Below are 23080 nucleotides of genomic sequence, written 5' to 3'. Positions count from 1 at the left end.
ACTAACTTTGTGGTAGCTAACAGATCTATGCAGCACGTGAACAGACACTTATCTGGACTCTGACTTAAAATTCTATTCATCAACAACTTACTAACTAGAAAACATTAAAAAAAAAAGAGAGAGATGAGGACTGCTGCTCCATACTTAATACCTTTATTTTCTCTCCACCAACGTTAACAGCCTCCTACAACTTTCTCAATGTTTCAGGGAGGTCGCCATTGTTTAAAAAAAAGAAGGGCAGGTGTTGGAAGGGATCATAATAAATACATTCCCTGTAACTATTTTTATTTGTTAATCACAGTAATCGCTAATCCTCTAAAATCATTTGCTGGGGAGAATGGGGTGTCTAATGGACCAACAGCCAGATCTGACAAAATTGACAAGTAAAAAGAATCTCACAAAACAGATGATTCTTATCTGTTAGGCACTGAATTCAAGGATAACATCACAGAGTGAATATTCACATGCTCTTTGCCCAAAACAAATCAGATAAACACAATCAGATTACACAAACTGGACCAAAACAAAGGCCGATCTGTTTGAACCATTATATTGTCTGTCACACCTTAATTATTCAGTATTATCTGCCAAAAAGGAAAAGATTTTCTTGATACTATTTGCCGATAATAAAATAGCTAAAAGATTTGTAATGTTTTCTCTTTGAAAGAAGATCTGATATTTCACTGCAAATACATTCTACTGCAAATACACATTCCACTGCAAATGTAAAAATAATACACGAAGTTTACGGGAAACTTACCTCTATAATAAAAGAGGCAAAGGTCAGAAAGCACGAACCAGCGTTTCTTCCACAGCTTCATGCCAGTGCTGTCCTGAATTAAATTGGCATATTAAAAGATTTTTTTCATTTCAGAAAATTAAAACTTACTTCTGGTGCATTTGTTTAAAATAAACTTTTTAAAAGAGAAGTGTTTGATACCTGCTACACAGAAAACAAACTAAAATGGTAATCAAAATTTTGGGGTAGTTTTCTAGGGGCTTGGATCATATTAAGATTTTTCCCAAGTATACTGGCCTTTGAAGAGTAATATTGTCATGTAAAAGGAATTCTGTTGAAGCAATCTGATTTGGTTTCATATTTGTAAGCAATCTGAAATTCACTCTTTTGAACACACGAACTATTAGCACGAGAAGAATGTAACTGAGCAGCCATGCGTGCATTCTGGTAAACCAGATGTAATAAATATGTTAATCTTCAACAAGAAGAAAAGTATGTGATATGAAATTATTTCAAAGGTAATGTGATGTACAGTGATTGTGAAGACAGGAACCTTAGCGTACAAACACATTTCCTAAACGTTTTTTTTTTTCTTCTTACGCATCCAGCTTGGGTTTTGCTTACCCTGCAGAAAAGAGTACCTATTTGGCAGCTTCTCCTACGTAATTTACGAAATAAAAATACCAAGCTCAAAGAAAATTACAATTTTAATAAAAAATTACCTTCCCACATGCAGTAAAGCAAAACCACAAGAGAAAATGAAACACAGACACACACACACAAAGGTAAAAAAGAGTCCAGTTTATATGTGCATTGATTACTACTTCTTAATTTATTTCTAGTTCTGGCCATCATCTAATAATGACTTTAGAACTGAAGAAATTTTATGGGTAAAAATCTCCTGGAGTAAAAGACTTGTCCTTAAAATTAACAGCTATACTAAGGAGAGACCACTCCTCCCCCAACCCCACCAAAATTGTATGGTATTTTCAATTTCTTAATTATATTCTTTCTTTAGTACAGATAATTAAAGTTTAGCTTTAGGTGGCTCTACAAATATTCTAAGTCACACACCTATTACAAAATAAACATTCCTGGTAGAGAAACTGGTTGGTGATGCTTAGACAACACTAAATTAACCAAGGAATCAAGAAATAAGAACAGCAATCATTTTAAACAAGGAATCTCATATCCTCTATAAAGCTCAATATTACACTGAGCTATTTGAACACAGTCTGGACTTATCAGAAAGACTAGTTAAAAAAACAACAACCCTTCAGCTTGGATACATTTAAATGTCAGGTGGTTAAAATACAGTAAATGATCTTTAAATAAAAATTAAAAGTTGGTATCCAAGTTACATACCCAATCAACTCAGTAAGAAATTGGCAAAACTAATTTGCTCAAAGGGGAATTCTCGGAATTTTAAGTTGGTCTTCTTCCAGGACGTTATTTCAGCTGCCACCCAACTTTCAGATGCAACAATGTCTAACGAATGTCTCATAACGAATTCATTATGAATTTTAGGGACTATAATTATTAGGTCATATGAAAGCAATTAGCAATATTTGACAGAATAAATGAGCACGGTCAGTGAACCAATATTTAACTCGCTCTGCACCAGCTGTGTACGGGCAGCGTCAGAGTGACAGGATGAAGAAGCTAAAGGTCTCGAATGCCGAGTTCTCTCAGTTATCAGAGGTCGTTTCTCTGAAACCCAGCTGCAAACCAGAAAGTAGAAAACAAAACAAAAGCCTCTATGCAACCAAAACAGGTATCCTGTGCATCCTTACTAATTCCAAAACTAGTGACAAGGTTCCAAAAGAGCTTAGCTACCCAGGTGCCCCAGACAATGGAACACTGTAAACCCCAACTCATCAGGGCATCTGGGAGTGAACCATGCTACAGCAAACAGAGAGAAAAGAAAACGGAAAAACAGCACAGACACTTAAGGTAGTATTCTTGAGAGCACAGAAGCAAAAATCTGAAAAAGTCAGAAAAATCTCAAATTATGATCAAATTTCTCTATACATTAATGCAGAGAAGAATATAAATGTACACTTCTTGAATGATTTTTATATGAATAGAAAAATGAACAATACACCTCTGCATTTTTTCCATTTAAAAAAATCTCTGCCTAGATAATTTTAGCCTGCTATTCCTAACATTTTCATACAGCATATATTTAATTTCAAATCTAGAAATACCCAGGACAGACACACACGATCTCTGTTCTGAAACACCCATCACTTTTTATTTTCGTTGTTCCCCAAATACCCTCCGTGGTAATAGGAAGTGAAGAATCTGGATGACTAACTCTCCAGTTTCTTCTCCAGTTTATGTAACTGTTTTAGGCACCTTCAGCCGAAAAGGTCCCCTTTTGAGTCTGTCCCTTTTTTCACATCAAATAGGAAAAAAAATTACCTGTTTATAAAGCCAACCTCGTCTGACCACAGGTGCATTAGGATTCCTTTTAATTGAATTTGATCTCTTTCCAAAATTATGAACTTTTTTGGAAGACCGTGAAGTCTAAACAGAAAAAAGCCCATCAGAAACAAGGCGGTATTAATGCCTAGACACTGAGTTTACTTTTCATCTTCAAAATTTTAACCTTTTTTCAGAATTCTCTGAAAATTATAGCATTTAATCTTTTCAGATGAATCACTGCAGTTCTGCTTCTGTGGCTTAGTTGTTTCAAGTGTAAGAATTCCACACAAAGGCTTTTCCCTCCAGGATATTACAAAAGGATCACAAGTTTTACAATCTCCCCTTTAAAATCTGCATATACAATTTTTAAAAAGGCACAGTGGGTGGGAGGATTTTGTCCCACCTGCTATATAAATGGAATGAAACTTGAGTAAAAACTAACAAATTTAACAAATTTTAAAGAATAAACCAAATGACAAAACTTTTTGATTTAAATCTGCATTTAGTAGGGATGTTTCAATTAAATAGAGTTAAGTGTCATGAGAGCACATCTCACCGATAAAATATAAACAAACATCACATCAAGTCAAAACAAGACTAGGATCTGCTTAATGTCATGTAGTGTTTTTCTCTTTATGGACAACTCTAAACCTGAATGATACCAGACAGATGGTGTTTACCATATTCTTAAAAGTACACTAACTTGTAAAATACTGCTATGTTTAGCCTGAACATTTTATTTTGGAATGATAGTAGTAACCAACAAACATAAAAACACAGAAGTTGAATTTGAATTTTTCTATGAAGGTAAGTAATATCAGATTATCTCTTATTTTTCACAGCTTATCCAGAATCTTTAGAAATTGAGTATATTTCATTAGAACCTCATTTTGTGAAGCTTATATTAGTACTTGATAGAATTTTAAGGCTCAATGCCAACTACGTATTTTTTTTATAATTTTAATTTACTTTAAACATAGTATAAATCTCAAAAGATACAAAAAGACATACAAGGACCCAGTCTACGTCTCACCTCTGCACTCCAGCCCCCAAACAACCCCCACCCACAACTCTGCGAGGCAAAGGGTATCACTGTGTATATGTGTGTGTCTATCCATTTAAATGTTGTCATAGTTACAAAACATCTTTTTCTTTTCCCAAATGACTGCATATATAATACTACTCTTCTGTTTCACAGTTTCTTGGAGCTCACTGCAAAAAAGAGAATGCTTTTTACCCACACTCTTGTCAATGCACTGCGCTACAAAAATTTTAACCTTTGTAAATCAGGTAAGTGAAAAACGGTGTCCTTTTCTTATTTTAATTAGCATTTTTCATATTATGTATGAGTTTGAGCATCTGTTTCATACAAGTAAGAGTGAAATTCCATTTTCTTTTCTGGAAAGTGATTTTACATAACTTGTCCATTTAAAAACTGGGTTGTAAGCCTTCCTCATAGCACTTCTTCAATCATAAAGGAATTATTCTTTAATTGTTATATAAATTACAGATATTACGCATGCATGATAAATTTCTGTGGTTGAATTTCTCATTTTCTATTTTGACTTCTGGGATTTATGCTATATTTAGAAAGCCCATCTGCCTTCCAAGTTTGCTTTAAAAAAAAAAAACTTCCATTATTATTATTATTTTTATTTTTACTGCTTTTATAGTTTTGCTTTTAACACTGCAACACCTGATCCATTGGAAAATTTTGGGTTTAAAGTGTGAGGCACAAATCCAACTTTCTTTCCAGACAATGACTTAGTGATCCTCAATTTACCTGTCATTTTTCTAGAATAAAAGTAAAATATATTAATGATGCATTATAATGCTTAGCTGTCCCACTAGCGTTTTATGTTATACAAGAATTAGAAATAATTTAGTTATTTGAAAATTTATATTTACTTGTAATAGTCTACAAAATTTAAGAAGCCTTAATAGGCATTGAAAATAGATAACTATTATCTATTTCTTTACAGTAACCATAATTTACTATTACAACTGTTTTACTATTATAAAATACATAATTACGTTTTAAATTAAAGAAATTCTCTTATCTCTTGACTCTCTTTCTATCCATTAATTTAGGAACTGAGCAGTAACTTTAAGGTAATTATATATTCAGATTTAGCAGCAGGTTTCCTAAGAGTCTGAAGAAATTTTCATATTAAAATTTTAAATTTAAAACATTAATGTTATGGTTTAAAGGGTACGAAGCATTAACTACAGATTTTTATAGACAAACAAGTCTGGGATGATAGATTAAACAGTTAACATTTTTGTTTCTGATTATAAAGAAAAACCACCCACTTCCATTTCCATATGACTTTGATATTTTTCATATAATGGAGCCTAAATATTTCAGAGTAGTCAAGCACACTGGCATAGGGTTTCCCTTTAGCAGTATAATATTTTACATTTACTTTTAAATAGTATAATATAACATGATAGAAGAGAACACATATCATTCTAGGCATACGGATAGTCAGAAAACGGGATTTCTAGGTCATTATATTAATCTTCATTTTTAAAACTTAAGTTGATTCAATAAATCACCATCACCATTTTCTCACACAAATATCCATTACATTTGTAAAATTGTTCAAAGTCAGAACTCAACAATATTTTAAAAATATAAGTCATTAAATTACTAAAATATAATCTTATTACTTTATATTCCAGGCCACTGCTTCTTATGTCAATTACCTCAAATGTAATTAGGTTCATGTAATAATAAAAATGAAATTATTCTGTAATTCTAAGTCCATTAAGAGTAACAGAAATAGATACTACCAATTATACCAGTTATCAATAATTAACGGTAAGCAAAATAACTCACCCTGCCTACAGGGCTCATTGGATGCACTGCATAATCTGAAGCCATGTTATAGTTAGAAGCCTCATTTATCATACTTATAGGTCGTTCCTTCTTTTCTTCAGATGTCATGGTTGCAACGGTCCTGAAAACACAGTTTGTCAGATGCTAGAGCTTGCTGTTTATGTAAACTGCTTCCCTAGAGTGACTATGCTGGCGTCTGACTTTTTCAACACAGCTGGCTACCAGTTAGAGCTTAAAAAGCTTTAGAGTCAGAGCTTAATACTTACAATACTTTAGATATAACTAAGCATGAGTTATTAACACAAGTTAATATCATGTTTATTTTAATAAGCCTTATGAGAGATACGCGTCTTGGTCATCCTAATCGGAAATTAAAAATTTATTACATAATTAGTTATTCTAATATTGAAAACAGTAACAATGACATCATACCTAATTTTTGTCAACACTGTATAAAATATTTTCACACATATTTTATTTGATGCTTATAAAAATCCTGAGAAAATGGTAATTACCAGTATCTCTGATTTAAGGATGAGAAAAGTGCACACAAATTCATTTAATAATCGGATAAAGTTTACAGTTTCTCTGACCTTATATCCTGGGCTCTTGAGCTTAGTATCTGTGTTTGAACTATTATATAAACAGCTTCTGAAATTACATTCCTCACACGCAAAAAATTTTGAAGTCATGTTTCTATACCACATACAGTAAACAGATGGCATCTGTTATACTTGACTGCAGACGTCCAGGGAAGAAAACTGCTGAATTGTACTGTATTAAATATGGATAACAGCAATTTCAAGGCTAACCTCATTCTGAATAGAAGCATTCCACGAAACGCGTTACTTACTGTTCATTCACGACAAAAATACAATTGTCCTGTGATGGCTGTCCTGTGACTGGATGTTTACAGGTCACTTTTCTTTCATTATGGCTGAAAGAAAAGAGAAAAAGAGAAAACGTATGTACTATTACCAGAAACATTGTAACATTAACGTTGAGTGAATAAAGGAGTTGCAATTCAAGCCCCCGGCGGCTGACACTCCTAAATAACCTTTTTTACTATTGACTGTGTGAACATGTGTGTGTAAGTGCTACCTACCTACAGTCTTACAATGCAGCTAAACCCACTAACCCCCCACCCCTACCCCTAGTATGAACTCAATTCGTTCTTCTATTTCATAAGCAAAAGTAAGCTGATTTGGTTTCAGTCATTGCATTTTACATGATAGGTGGGCTGCAAAAAAGTTAAATATGAGGATCTACCTACCTCCATTATTCTGCATCCCTATCTAGGCACACTGCAGAGCCCTAATGCCATATCCATACGTGGAACAATAAATCTAACAGGACCACTACACGGGCGCCAGCGCATTAAAAAATAGTACCACTGGAAGAGCAATAATTTATGGTGTTTCTGTTTCACAAAAGAATCTTGACATAAATAATGTAATGGGATTGATCTTGTGATACTTGAAGAAAGCATGCTGTTAGAAAAATGGAATCTGAAAGAGAAAACAAAATTTCTATGAAATGTATAAACAACACAAAGAAAAACCTATTTATTTTGTTTGCTGAAAAAAAAATTTTGCTTTGAGTAGGGGAGGGTATATAGCTCAGTGGTAGAGCACATGGCTAGCATGCACAAGGTCCTGAGTTCAATCCCCAGTACCTCCGTTAAAAAATAAACGAATAAAAACCTAATTACCTACACCCTCCTCCAAAAAAATTAAAATGAGAAATTAAACTTCCTCCTGAGGTTCTTCATTTATGTATTTTTTTTTGTCCTCCCTCTGAGGTTCTTTAAAAAAATTTTTTTTTGCTTTGAATTAAAGAGTAGCTAAAAAAAAAAAAAAAGAGTAGCTATTTCTTGGAGAATAAAACCTGTCCTAAGAAATACTATTCTTTCTAGGTCGTAAGATTAGGCCTCCTGTTTTCTTGAAATGAGAGAAGAAATTCTAGGCCAAAAATAATTGAAGCCCTAAAAAATATGCAATATACACTGATATACAAAATAATATACAGCACCATTTGTAAACTAGTATTTCTTTCCACTGAGTTACATACCATAAAGCAACCTATAAAGACCTATCACTGGTGTGTCTGACCCTGAAAACTTACTTTCATTATGGAGAATATTTTCAAAATGTTGCACTGAATACTGCTTTGTTAATCTTAAAAGATTATCGCATGTACTCTGTATTGCGGGACGTTTATAACCAAAAGCCACAAACTTTCTGGCAACTTTAGATACTTAGTTTCCTTTTCCAAATCCTAAATTTCACAAATATTATTTTTATTGGCTACTCAGAAACCTTATCCGTTACATAAAACTAAAATCATGTAAAATATAGATTCAGGTTTTTTTTTTTTAAATTACATATTGACTATTGTGACAGTGGAATGATTGACGGAGTATAATGCATTTCCATTATTCCTTCAGTGGTGTGTTCACAGGACTACTAAGTTATCAGCCCTTTGTGGTGGTTTTGTCTTTAGACAAAACATATTCAATAGGTGTTAAGATTTGGTAGGTTTAGATATTTATTTGTGGTGATATTTTTCACTACATAAAGTACGCAGTACCTTCCTTACCTGTTTATTTTAAAAACTACAATAGTGGAAACCTTTAAAGCTTCATAATGGGCTTATAAGTTTATGTAATAAGCAATAAATTGATAAAAGAATAACCAAGAAAGTTTTGCCCCCAGAGGTAAGTGGAAGAGGCTAGAGTGCCTAAATATGATGTATACCATGCATGTGTTCAAGGTATGATGTAAATTCTGATGTTGTAGGAGAATAAAACACTGTGGTGAGAAGGGGGTAAACGTGGGATAGCGATTACACACCTTAATAATGAAAATGGAGATGAGCATCTTTTTTTTTTAAAGCCTCTCCTTGGGAAGGAACATCAAAAAGCTACAGTTGGTTGAGTGGTAGAACAGAAATATTCAAATTCTTTTTATAAAAACCAATATTGCAAAAATGAAACAAGTAACCCCATATTATACTGCATTATTTTCCGATGCTATGTCATCCTGTGTAGAAGGAATATAGCAGACTCTAATCCTAATATTCTGGAAGCTGTAAATTATTACAACATGGCCCTGAGTGGTTACCAGGCTAGGAGATTACTCGGACTTCTCAAACAGTAGATCTGAGTACCCAATAGACAAGGACACAGGGCAATGGAGATATTAAAATTATGAATGATTAAAAAGGAGCACAAACATTCCGTTTCTCCAAAAGTGGTCGCCATTTCAATTAAATTGATATTTTTATCATCTAAGTACCTTTAAGATCACAACGTCTTAAAGTAAAACTAAGTGGGTACAAATCTTAGCATTCCATCTTCGTTAAAAGACCAGTGAATAAAGCCAATATGAAAAATAAATATATTTATGCTCTTCTTTTACTTTTTCAAAGTATCCAATATGTTTTCCTTTACTCAATGCTATGATATTAAATTGACATAAAAATTCATTTACAAGGACACTCCCACATGAAAGTCTTGCTATTTTTTTAATGAAAGAAATAATCTTTCCTACTACTTATGTCTAATTATAACATAAAGTAAACAAAGAACTCCTCTCAAATGTTTATTCATTTGTTATGACTTACACAATATTTCTAAAATCTGGCTCTTGGTTAGTTTAAAAAATTAAAAATAAAACATAGTTCATTTTCTAAAACATTAAATTCTAAAATTTGTATAATGATGTATTTTAAATTATAGTCATTCAAGACTGCTGGGGTTCTATAAAATCCAATTCAGAAGATTGCGATTTTTATAGGCAATTAGAGTTTAAAAATTATCGTCTCTTATAAAACAACCTACTTATCAAATAAAAGTCAGAGTAATGTTTTTTAATCATCTCATCAGAAATGAATTAAAATACATTAAGAGTATGACAAACAACATATCAACCAAACCAAATTCCAGTCTTAACTGTTTAAGCGGTGTAATTTTCCACTACTTGACAGGACTGTCAACCCTGCTCTTGTGCAAATGTGTTTTTAATATACATTTTTAATATATTTAAAAATTTATTTTTAAATTTCAAAATCATCCCTTGTTACATTGTCATTTACACTTCATTTTTATACTAATTCACATGTAATGGTAAAGGATAGACATAATTTCTAAATCACTCACAGAAACTAAAAACATGAGTTAAATACACGATGAGTGCCAATAAATGAAAGCAATGTAAATGAAAGCCAAATGAATCGTCAGAAAAAAATTCACAAAAAGCCATCTCTGTTAATGGGTAGAATTCTTTTAATACATAATATATTAGTTCTCTAATACACACAGCAACTGGGCAGTGTGGGAGGTGGCTGGTCACTGTTAAGTATTAAGTCATGACCACTGTCTTTGGCCCAAGGGAGTGACTGCTTAGGACCTCGAGAGGGCAGGGAAGAGATTCAAGGCTTTCCCTCAAGTCTACCCAAGTCTGCCCCCTGCATTATTTACAAAGTATATCTTTTCATCCTACACTTGCCTTCCTTTCTGTAGTCCAAAAGGTTCTTTTTACCCCCTCCTTTGCAGGGCCTCAACATTCAGATCAAGAGTACCATCACTTTTCCTGTTCATGTGAAGTGTGTTCCAATGTAATTCATGCATTGGGGAACAACCTGAGCACCATGTCAATTCTGCATTTGTTTCTGCATGATCTCATCTGTGAGAAACTCCAGGTGAACACAGGAAACTGCGCCCAGTGCGGTGCAGCCACACAGCAGCACACAAATCGCACATCTGTACACCCTCAAATGTTTACCAGCTGTTTCAGTTCACTGCCTGCTTTATGAAACACACCCACCACATGGAGTGATACAATTTTCTTTCTAATTTCAGATCTCCCTACTTACTTCCAGCACTTCCCAGTAACTCACAGGCTGAAACTCTTCCAACATCCATTTCCAAAACCAAAGTGGAGGTCTTCTTCAAGGAAAGTGTATTTGTAGTGTTTTTGTATTTTCGAAGCATTTTAATACACGTGAAACTGTGCAACCACTTTCATTAGGCTCCTTTATATTTATGTGTCACTAATGAACTTTTTGAGTGGTGTGTTCCTAAACCCGTTTCCCACAAAAGCCCCATGCTTTCATTGCCCAATTTTGCACAGTGAGGTGATTTTTAGGAATATACATGCTGCGTTATAGCAAAACTGACTGTAATACAAAATTACGAACTAACATACCTCTGTTCTACTACAAATGCACCTGAAGCTTTAATACACAAATCATTATTTAAAAAAAAAATCCTTGCCAGAGATTTATGCTCCTCATGACTGAAAAGGAAAAACTGGCGAGACATGGTTTTATATAAATCTGTGTTTCCAGAGGAATCCTTATTTAAAAAGGGGTAAAACTGAGGTCTTGATATAGAACATTCTCATGGTCACAGAACAAACTAATTTCTGATTTGTCTCTGAACTCAATGTGGCACAGCAGAGGCTCACACTTTTCTAAAGGTATTCGCCTCCACCTGCCTCTTACTTCTAGACTTCTCTCTGCGATGGTTCAATGGGTAGGTTTAGAACAGTGGTTTTCAACTGGGAATGCTTTTTACCTCCCAGGGGACTTTTGGAAATGTCTGGTAATATTTCTGAATGTCGCAAGGGGGACTGGTAAACAGTGGGTAGAAGCCAGGATGCCGCTAAACATCTTACGGTGTGTATGAAAGTTCTCCATGTGATAGACGTACCCAGCCCCAAACATCAACAGGGCAGAGGCTGACAAACGCACCTGGCTCTACCCCTTCCTGGCCTTTTCTCAGTGAACTCTACCAAAGGAGCCACATTTCTCATTTCTTTCTGTCCCTGTTTTTCTCCAGAGACAAGAGAGGCAGCAGTTGAGACCACAGGTTCTGGAATCAGCTCCTCCTCCCACTAGCCAGGTGATCTTAAGCAAGTTCCTTCACCTGTCCCTGCCCCAGTCGCCTTCATTTAGTAGCAGGAGCCATGTCACAGGTTGTTAGTTTATTTTCTCAGAACTGTTCTTGGCACTGGGGGTGGCAGTGAGCAAAACATAAAAATCTTTGCCCTCGTGGAACCTACATCCTAGTGGAGATGTTTATGAAGATTAAAAGAGTAAAGGGTAGAAACGTGGCCTGGGACAGAGTAAGCCCTCAATAATTGTTACTTATTTTATTATGAACCACAGGACTTTGAGCATATGTTGTTGTCATCAGACTACTGTTCAGCCAGGTTTAAACAGAAACAGTTCCAGTGATCACCTACCCCCAAAACTGTTTAAAACTCATGTTATCCCACTATTCAGTGTTTATTGTAAAAGAATAAATTTGTGATCTCTCTTGGTTTTCACGCTTCTGGTCAAGATACTTGCCCCTAATGTGTCCAAAAAGAGAGAGAGAGAGAGAGAAAAGCAATTCTAATATAAAAGCTTTAGAGCAAGAGTAGCTATGTTTTTAAGGCAGTATTCAAGAAGGTCTTCAAATAGTAATAACACTTAAAAAAATAAAAAGGACTCTGCCATTGCAGAGAGTTCAGGATGGAAGGAAATAGGCCACACTCACTACCTCAATCTGAGGCTCGTGCTCCATCAGAGGCCCAGATAAAAGGACTGAATCAATGCCATTTTTAGAAAAGATGTCAAGAAATTGACAAACAGCAACACAAATTGCTTGTTCTTTGGCATCATGTCCTCTTCAGTATTTATTACCAGACATTTAATCATTTACGGCAACCAGAGGGTCGAATCAAAGACCCGGTTGGTTATTTCCAGCCTCTGTGGAACTGTTTCATTCAATAATAATTTGGTTTTAAAAGATCTTAAGAGGAATAAACCAGCATGTGTATAAAATGGTATACAGCCACCAAATTATATAAAAAGCAAATTAAAAATGATATGCCTACTGGAGATGGAATAGAAATTCATTACTCTACCATATTCCTTTTCAAATCTTACGTATTTGTCCGTCAAATAATGCATTATGGATGTAACTGCACCAGAAAACCTGGGCAAAGGGGTGCTATTTTAAGCAGTTCTGAGCTTCCTGGTCACCTGCATAAAAAAGGGAAAGCTGATAAACTACACAGTGCCTATAACCTACTCATGGAAAGAGAACAAGTTAGTGGGTTAGAGTCAACTGCTGAGTGGCAGGTGCTGTTATACGAAGGCTAACTTAGGCTGCAGGCGGGGTGCTCTGAAGCTTGGGGATGCTGGTGTTTGTGTCTCTTTCCAGGCTTGTTGGAGCAACACACTTTTTGGTTCAGCCCACACCACTACTCTTCCCTGAGCAGGAGACTTGAGGGAGAATGCCAACCAACGACATCTCTAAGGAAACAATGTCCCGCCATCACCAAACTAAAGAGATGCATAAAATGCACATTTCAAATAAAAACCCCAATAAAATTATGGGTTTAGAAAGAGAGAGGAAAAAAACTTTTTACTAATATGGTATTCAAAATTTTTAGTATAATGATAAAAGTCAGTGACAGTGAAGGAACTGTATTTCACTCTTAATGGAGTGTTATTTCAAACTACACAAGGCAAAAAATGAATGGATTTAACACAATTAACTATGAATCGACAAATGAAATCTGCTTTTAAAACTCGTATTACCCAACAATAAGGCTCAAACTTTGCAATCTTTGTTGAGTATAAAATGTAAATTTTATATCAGATATTTATACACAGGTAGAATACCCTCATAAGAAGTTCTTAAAAACATCAGGATTTCTTTGATTTTTGCAAAAATGAATATAGTACTAAGATTACTGGATTAAAAAATTGAAATAAAAAACTAGAGCAATGCTACATATAATGAATCGGTGCAGTACATGGTATTCTTTGAATCAAGTATGGAAAACAGATATTCCTGATTTAAAAATAAGAACATTTGTGATTTTAAGGAGATATGATTATTCACGATTGTTTAACATGCCAACACTGATTGGCCTGTCCTATTTAGTTAGACATCCTCGCAGTCCCAAACTGGCTGCTGTAGTCCCAAACATCACACGCAGGGCACAGAGCCCAGAGGTGAAAGGGAAGTTTCTCCTTACACATCCCCTTTCAAGAAGTTTCCCAAGAGCCCCCGGCCTAGACTCTCATTAGCCGGACAAACGAGTCTATGCTTAATTCAGTCAATGGTAAGTGAACACACATCGATCAAGAGTCACAATTTTGTCTGTGGCCATCGAGAGGAAAGGGAATAAAATGAGGTTAGGTAATAACAGCAAGGAAGAAGGGGAAGGGAAAGGCTATTGGCTAAGGGAACATTTCATTCTTCTTAAAGAAAGCAACTCATGTAGGTTTCCAAAGAAAATGCCTGCTCTAGCATACTCAAAATTAGATTTCCTTTCTTTGTCTGATAAAGAGGAAAATGCTTTATTAATTTCTTCTTTGGGAAGGTAAAGAAGGTGATTTAATCTGAACTTTAAAACCTCTAGAGATTTTATTTCCACACTCAGAAAAAAACCATTTTTTCCCTTTGCATTGTTTTTATTTATTTTTAAATTGAGGTATAATTGACATATAACATTATATTAGTTTCAGGTGTACAAGATAATGATTCAATACTTGTACATACTGTGAAATGATCACCACAATAAGTACAGTTAATAGTTAACATCAGTCATCATACACAGTTATGAAAAAAATTTTTTCTTATGATCTTTTAAAGATCTTAGCAACTTTTGAATATGCAAAATGGTATTATTAACTATAGTCACCATGCTATATGTTACATCCCCATGACCTATTTAACACTGGAAGTTTATACCCTTTGATCTCCTTCACCCATTTCACCCCCCACCCCCACATCTGGCAACCATCAACCTGTTCTGTTATCTATAAGCTCTCTCTCTCTTTTTTAAAAGATTCTACGTGTAAGTGAGATCATATAGTATTTATTCTTTCTCTGACTTGCTTCACTTGGTATAATACCTTCAAGGTCCACCCATGTTGCTGCAAACAGCAAGACTTCCTTCTTTTTAATGGCTCAATAATATTCCACTGTGTTTGTACATCTGTACATACGTATGTATACATACACACATGTATTCCCATTGCCCACACACACACACTACATTTTCCTCACCCATTCATCCACTGATGGACACAGGTTTGTTTCCGTATCTTAGCTATTGTAAATAACGCTGTAATGGACGTGGAGGGGTGGTGCAGGTATCTTTTCAAGGTAGTGGTTTTTTCTTTGGATAAATACACAGAAGTGGAATTGCTGGATCACACGGTAGTTTTCTTTTTAATTTTTTGAGGAACTTCCCTAGTGTTTTCCACAGTGAGCACACCAATTTGTATTTCCACTAAGGTGCACTGAAGGTTCCCTTTTCTCTACGTCCTCACCAACACTTACTGTTTCTTATCTTTTTGATGATAGCCGTTCTCATAGGTATGAGGTGATACCTCATTGTGGTTCTGATCTGCATTTTCCTGATGATTAGTGAGTGATGTTGAGCACATTTTCATGTCCTTGTTGGCCATCTCTATGTCTTCTTTGGAAAATGTCTATTCAGACCCTCTGCCCATTTTTTTAATTGGACTTTTTTCTGCTTTTGAGTTGTATGAGTACTTTATATATATTTTAGATACTACCCCTTATCAGATATATGATTTGCAAATATCTTCTCCCATAGGTAGGTTGCCTCTTCATTTTGTTGATGGTTTCTTCTGTTGTGCAGGAGCTTTTTAGTTAGATATAGTCCCATTTGTTTAATTTGGCTTTTGCTACACATTGCTTTTGGTGTTTCAGAAAAAAGAAAAAAAAATTTAATGTTTTGGCCATTAATAACAATGTACTGGCTACTTCTTAGCGTTGTAGTTCTCTCACGTGAGAGTACTTGTTTTTGTGGGTTTAAAAAAAAAAACCAAAAGAACCTTTGCTCCATGAGTAACTCCAATGACTGTTTTACTATAAAATCCATTCTGGTTTTTAATATAAGAAATAAATATTGAAATTGCTATTAACATCATCAATAACAGCCAATAATTCTTTTGAGTAATACATTTGACAAAGAGAGGTTTATTAGCTTGTGTTTTGTATGTGTATCTGTGGCAGTATGGTTGAAAATTTATCCACTATGCACAAAAAAAATATGTACTTTAGAAAACTCTATCCCATAGAAGAGATTTTGGTTGTCTCTTATTAAATTCAGCTGCAGACCCACTTGTATGAACCACTCAGAATCGTATATTTCCCTTATGGGAGAGAAAGAAAGATTTAATTTAGTCTAAAAAAAATAGGATATCATAGTGGTTTGGCAATCCTTTCTGCAACCCTGGTAACGAAGCCAGTATCATGGCTTGGACTTTGACTGGGGCTCAATCCATAAAAGCTGTCACATACCCACAATGCTCTTGGGTTGGAACAAGGCAGAGAGACGTGAGGACTATGGAAGCATTGTATTTCTCAAGTTTAGGTAGAAAAACATACAGCAAGCAGCTCAGATGTGTACTCAGAACTCTTTTGTTCTCAGAATCCTTCTACTCAAACCAAAAAGAGTCCTGCACATTCTCAGTTTGGCCTTGGTTTCATCGCACTGCCAGACAATTACACTCTTCAGCTTGTTTTAAAATTGAAGAGCTCTTATCAGTGGAAATCATAAAGTCATATCACTCTGAGACTCAAACAGTCTCAAGTTAGGTTTTAAAAACATGTTTATAGCAGTGACTTAGTTATTAAGTGTTATTTTATTTATTAGTTCTTAAACTAATTGTTACTATGGTAGTCCAGAGTAATTTTTAAAATACTGTGAAATGTAAAGTTGATTAATGTTTTATGTAGATTTTCTTTTAATAAAAAAGAGAAAAATGTTATGTTGAAAACTGACCACCACAGTGACTGTCTCTGCAATTTATTTTTAAACTGAAAATATATGCTGGCATGGAAAATTATGCCTATAATTAAAGGCAGTGTTTTAAGAACAAAAGAAAACACTAGAAGTGTCATGCCTTTTCTTGAGAGAAACTGAATTCTCGAGCCTTAGTTGTGTGAAGAAATAACTATTGAGTAAAGCAATCTGAAAGACAAATTTTTTTTTTGCAAAACATGTAAAGTATATATTTCCTTTCCGCACATTTAGCTCTAAATGCCATTTGCCTTTAACTTAGAACTAACTGCTTCCAGACATCCTGCTCAAACCTCAGTGATTCATTTACCCACATCTGCAAACTCTCCTTAAGGTCTTAACCCTTTATCTTCTATCCTTCCTCCTCTCCTCATTTGGAAAATGGATCATCTCAGATTTCTTGGGGGACACAAAGGATTCATCAGGAGTGAGCACCTCAGTGGTCCGCACTCCCAACAATAAATATTAAAATCATCGCCTAAATGGCAACGCCCACTTGGTAACACACTCAGTGCTGCTCACATACTCAGCTGTCACACACTGCACTTGAAACTAGACAGTGAAGCCTCACACAGAGCCTCTGAAGTGTGGATTACCATCTTCACTTTATATGTGAATAACTGGAGGCTCACAGCATTTACAAAGTTGTCAGAAGTCACCCGGAGACATGGCCCCCACGGTCCGAGCTGTGTCCTTTTCAGGTCCCCCCCTACCCCTGACCCCTTAACAGCTAGCCCTTGCTTGACCCACAAGTCAATGAGACTTTTCAGTTCTGCCCTACGTCTTCTCCCAGGTTTCTGCTCAATGGTACTAACACAACACACTGCAACACAACACCATCCTTTCCTTAGCAGTCCTCCCATCTTCCATGGACCGTGGACCTGCAGCCTCCCTCATCACGCCTCATCTCACCTCCTTCTGTTTCACTGCCTAGAATCATCCAAGACTATTTCTATCTGAAGCACAGTAATGAAACCTTTCCTGATTCCAATTTAATTTTAAACCCAATATTTCTTTTCCATCTTCTTATTCTCTAAGGCTTTACAATCATTTCCCACTCTTAGCTGCTCAGACAACATTACCACAACAAAATTATAAATGTAACCTCACATTTCCCTGATTATAGGTACCAAAGAATTTAAGGGCAAGTAACAATTGTAAAGCATGGGTTTTACAAACCCACCAACAGAACTGAAAACGTTGCTTTCCCCAGTGGGAAAATATGAGTATGATGTAACGCTGCAAGTACAAAGCCGAAAGCATTAGTATAGACTAGGAACAAAATAAGGAAAATAAGAAGTTCAAAATATGAGACTCACAAACTCATGTTCTAGCTTTCTGTATTTCCAGACAACTTCTAAATCACCTCCTGAAGAAAACCTTCTTAAATAAAACCACATACTCATGTAGAATCTACAAAATAAACATTTTACAGTTGATTTTAAATAATGTTGGAAGTAATGCAAGAATAATTTAATTAAGACCATGGTAGTTACGAACAAAATGTACCCATCACGTTAATGACTGTTATCCATCCTGAGTGTTATGGGACAGCTACATTTTAGATCACTTAATAAATTCCAATATAAACAAAAATGCCTAAAATAATTTAGATAATTCTCTCACTTGTAAGTCAGTCATTTGAGTGAATCTTAGGAAGCTTTTAAATGGGATGGTTAAATGACATTTTGTGGTTTAAACAGAAATATGGCTCTTAGAATGTACACACTAATTCAACAAAGTAATTTTCTGTCAAACACTCAAGAATCAAATGACATTTCTGGTTGCTACCTAGAAAGCACCCTATGTGAGCAGACAGCTAACGCCATCTCCATCACTGCCTTAGCCCAGGCTCTTACGTCTCCAAGACTCTTAAAAGCATCCAAATCCATTCCCTTTTAATCAGGGTGTCTCCCATTTAGACTGTCCTCACTGAGCCTCAACTTCCTTCTGGTAAATGGGAACCAGAACCAAAACCACCACCACCACAACAAACCTTACCCCACAGGGCTTCTGAAAGGATCAAGTACCCGGTAGCACCAATGAACATTACCTAACAGAGCCCTTCCTAAATATTACCCAAACCTGGATGTGCTCGCAGAGTTAGATTTCCTGAAAAGTAGTAAAATTAGGTCACATCCTTGCTTTTGAAAGTTGTTGGGTCTCCGTCCTACCTTTGACGTGAAATACAATGGTTTGCATACAAACTGCAATTTAACTAATGAGGAACCTGATCATTTGATCTAAGGTTTAAGTTACTATTGAATGATGACTTTAAAATCATTTAACAGAATGAAAGTGATCACAGGGTATGTTTAGTGGTTTTGAAGAATACTTACTTGAAAAATTAGTCACTTGTATAAAAAAAACTATTAATTACAAAAGTCTGATGGCATTTTAAAAGACAACTAAGCAGAACTCCAGCTTTGAAACATGTCCGTCGTCAGAAGTGTTCTTGTCATTTAAAAGCAATAATATGGCATTAAATATATATATAACCTAGAATGTCATTAATTCAGACAACTCCACTACTCCCTAATGAATGCTAATTAGTAATATTTTATTATAACATGCTTTAAACAGAAGTTTACTATCCCACTGGGAAGGACGCAAACAACAAATTAAAAAAAGATGTATTTAAGCACCATCTCTTTTGCTTTTGCGTGTGGTGACACATTACTTTAAAAAGTTAACCTAATTCTTACCAGGGGTTAAAGACGGTGAGAAGGGATAAACTGGGAATTCGAAAATTGCACCTCTTGTGGGGGGATGGAAATGTTAGCTGTCTTGATTGTGGTGGTGGTTTCAGTGGTGTGTCCATCTATCAAAATTCATCAAATTGCACATCTGAAATACGTGCAGTTTACTGTACAGGAACCAAACCAAATAAAGGTGTTAAAAACAAATAAATAAAAATAAAAACATCAAAAATAGTTAATCTAATTCTAACCTACACTTAAATAACCATCCAGTTGTGAATAAAGATCCAATTATGTATTGTAGATCATTCTTCCCAAAAGAATCAAGCTGATAGGATAAATAGCTCAATTCAAATAGAAAAAGAAAAAGAAAAAAAACAGTAGTCATTGAATTTTACTACTCTCATTCACTGTACCGTTTTTAATCATTTTAATATTGCACAATAAATAATTTAAACAATCACTTCAAGAACACAAAGGTAGTTACTAATAAGTAAAATGATACCTCGATAAAACAAAGATTTTGTTAAAAAGTGGTACTTTCTTTCAAATTAGCTGTATTTTTGTGTAACGTAAGTACTTTCATTTATTCAGTATGAGCCAGGCACTGATGACACACAGCCTTAATAATACTCTACACCAACAGACAGGAGGAGTAACCTCACCAAAGTCAAAACGCGAAGGGGAGGCAGGTTAGAGAGTGACCTTGCTTAGGGAGGGAAGGGCAGGAAGGAGTCACAGAAGTGGCTGCCATGTGAACTGAGCCTCCTCGATCAGCAGGAGAACTCAAATGTGGCCAGAGTTTAGCACAGATTGAAGAGAAAGAGAACATAAATGGGGCTGAAAATCTGGGCTTTGAGTGACAATATATTTATACATAAAAAATGTATTACATAAGTTTTGAAGCAATGTATTTGCTCCACTCTTAGGTTCTCTGTCACTTCAATTTCAAAGCAATAATTTTTTTTAGCTGCAAAGGTCCAAATCATAATGCACTCATATGATGCACACAGTACCTTAATTAAGGCTTGGTTTAGTCAGCAAATAGTTATCCGCAAGTACTGAGAAATTTCTCACTTACAGATGAGGCAGGAGTCAGAGAGAAATCTGACCCAGAAGAGCAGGGCAGGGCCCACTTCCCCCAGCAGAGACCCAGACACAGTGAGCACAGCCGGCCGTGAACTCCAGCGGCCGCCTCAGGCCACTGTGATGGCCATGTTGTACTCTGGAGACATTCCCTTCCAACAGAGTACAAGGCCACGGCGCGCTCTTGGTCGGTTAGGTAACTAGCTGGTCTTCTTCATCCCAGTGAAGGTGAAATCTCTCTAATACAAGGAGCAAGATATTCTCATTCATTTAACTTGCTTAACTGAGCCATTTATTTGTGCTCAGATACCCACTAAGCATCGATTATGCACAAGGTTTCGTACTGTCCACCACCAGGAAATAAAAATATAGTTCAAGACTATAATGGGCTTAAAGAATCCTGTCCCATCTGAGCTTACTAGGCTAAATTTCGAACTTGAAGAACAATTATACTTCTCTACCAGGCTTCAGTACTGGTGGAAAGAGATCGTTCAAAACATACCTTATTCATTGGAAAACAGACGAGCACTTCATTCCTAGTGCTTTGGACCTGAGTCAGAGATTTATGTCCATTTCGGGTTACTCCCCTCACCCACCCCGGCTCATCACCCCTTCTTTCTTGCTTTGCCAGATTTAATTCCCTGTTCACACAATAAAGTTTAAGTGGCTTCTCTTCACTTGAACTTTAGTGGCATTCAGGCCTATGACCTCTGATGCCATAATGCCTCAAAAACATCTTTGTTTAAAATGTATACTGAATATATTCCAATTCATCATTACTATAGTAACCTACTGATCAAGTTTAAGATACGGACTATTTGAAAACCATATTAAAGTACTTTAAGTGGATTCAAGATAAATTTTAAAGGTAATAAAAATATGCATGAGTTCTCTATATACTTCCATTTTCTAGCTGTGGGGAAAAAATATGGATCTTGAGTTAAGACCATCAAGTCAAATAAAATGAACTTGAAACCCTACTTCTACATCTTTGGGCTTCTAAATTTAGAAGAAACATAATGCATTAGGAGTCATAACAAGGCAGTTACTGATATCTCTGCACATTTACATATAAAAAGCTGACTTAGATCATTTCCTTTCAATACCTATCTTATTCACATAAAAATATGTACAAATAGTCTTATTCTTTAATTGCTTCAGAAAACTGATGTAAAAATATTTAACATATTTAACATTATTAAGAATTTCTGTAATTCTCTTTTCCTCAACAAGACTTACAAAGTAGAAAGTGACTGAGAAAACTTTGTTTGAAAATTCCTTTAAAAGACCTTGAAATCACAAGGCTGATACTGTACCTGCATGAAAAGAATTATGCCAGAAGTGACAAAATGTAAGACTTTAAAGGCTTCAGTTTATACTATATAAACAGTATGACATTTAAACAAGATCATCCATTCACACAAAAACGGTGGGGAAAAATGTGAAATAGCCACACACACACACACACACACATTACCCAACCTAGCCTACTTCTTAAACTAATGATTTTGAAACAACAAAATCAACTTACATAGTGCAATTCAAGGAGACATGGATTAATATGGCTGATAAGAAATAGATCTTTAAAGGCATGTCGCTAGCCTTTACAATCAAAGGCAGTAGTAACTTAATTACTGTAAATGTCAAAATATTATCTATAATAATCTCCTGACATTAAAATTTAGGTTAATGAGGATTCGTATTTTTGAATCACATTACTGAAATAGCCCAAAATAATTAAAAAATTAAATAAATGTCAGCAGCTCCAGCTAATTGTTAATTAATTTAGACTGGCATTACTATACTTTTAAATAAAAGTATTATGTAGTAAGTACTCTTAGCATCTCCAAAGGAACTTCTGAGAATTATTTATTTAGTTCTCTTTAAGGAAGAAAAGAAAAAAAAAATCAAGCTTCTCCTCTGAGTAAGTTAAAAAATAAATGAAAATCTTTAGGCTTTCAGGCCATTTGCAACTACTGTACCTTTAAGTAGCTTCAAGTTAAGGGGAGACCAAGAGGAAGATTACATCTTAAAATGCCCCAGTCATTCGAAAACCTAACGATGTATTCACATTTCTACAACAACACAATACTTCAGTTATAGAGACATTTATAATATGGAAATCCTTTGCACTAGATACTGTTCCTGGCATTAGGGCTACAAAGATTATTTACCACAGGATCACTAACTGAGAAAAAAGGACTACTGCTCATTTAGCCATAAGCTATTTATTATTAATACACAAAAGTAGCAAGAATTACTCACCAGCCTCCATCGAAGTCATGTTCGTAAACAGACATTCGACTACAGGCGAGAAGGATACTGGAATGAAAATCCGACTCAACTCTTTGTCTCTGAGCCGCTCCCACATGAGCACTGTGGGGACTGAGCACCAGGGAGATGCTCTGTGGCTGTCAGGCCCGCCTGCCACTCTGCCCAGCTGCCA

At 35.3% G+C, this 23080-nt stretch overlaps 1 protein-coding gene across 17 annotated transcripts in view; it reads right to left on the bottom strand.

Moving 5' to 3' along the window:
* PLEKHA5 (pleckstrin homology domain containing A5) overlaps positions 1–23080 on the bottom strand; it is a 211472-nt gene that overhangs the window by 74773 nt on the left and 113619 nt on the right. For all 17 annotated transcript variants that reach the window (XM_031444014.2, XM_031444016.2, XM_031444017.2 and 14 more), the window contains 4 exons: positions 6862–6945; positions 6009–6129; positions 3164–3268; positions 761–833 (listed from right to left, as the gene is read on the bottom strand). In XM_031444014.2, the coding sequence (XP_031299874.2) occupies positions 761–833; positions 3164–3268; positions 6009–6129; positions 6862–6945 (383 nt within the window). The remainder of the gene's footprint in view (positions 1–760; positions 834–3163; positions 3269–6008; positions 6130–6861; positions 6946–23080) is intronic.

Source organism: Camelus dromedarius, chromosome 25, assembly GCF_036321535.1.
Source record: "Camelus dromedarius isolate mCamDro1 chromosome 25, mCamDro1.pat, whole genome shotgun sequence".
Lineage (NCBI taxonomy): Eukaryota > Metazoa > Chordata > Mammalia > Artiodactyla > Camelidae > Camelus > Camelus dromedarius.
Note: the sequence above shows the minus strand (reverse complement) of the source record. Positions and strands in the feature narration are given on the sequence as shown.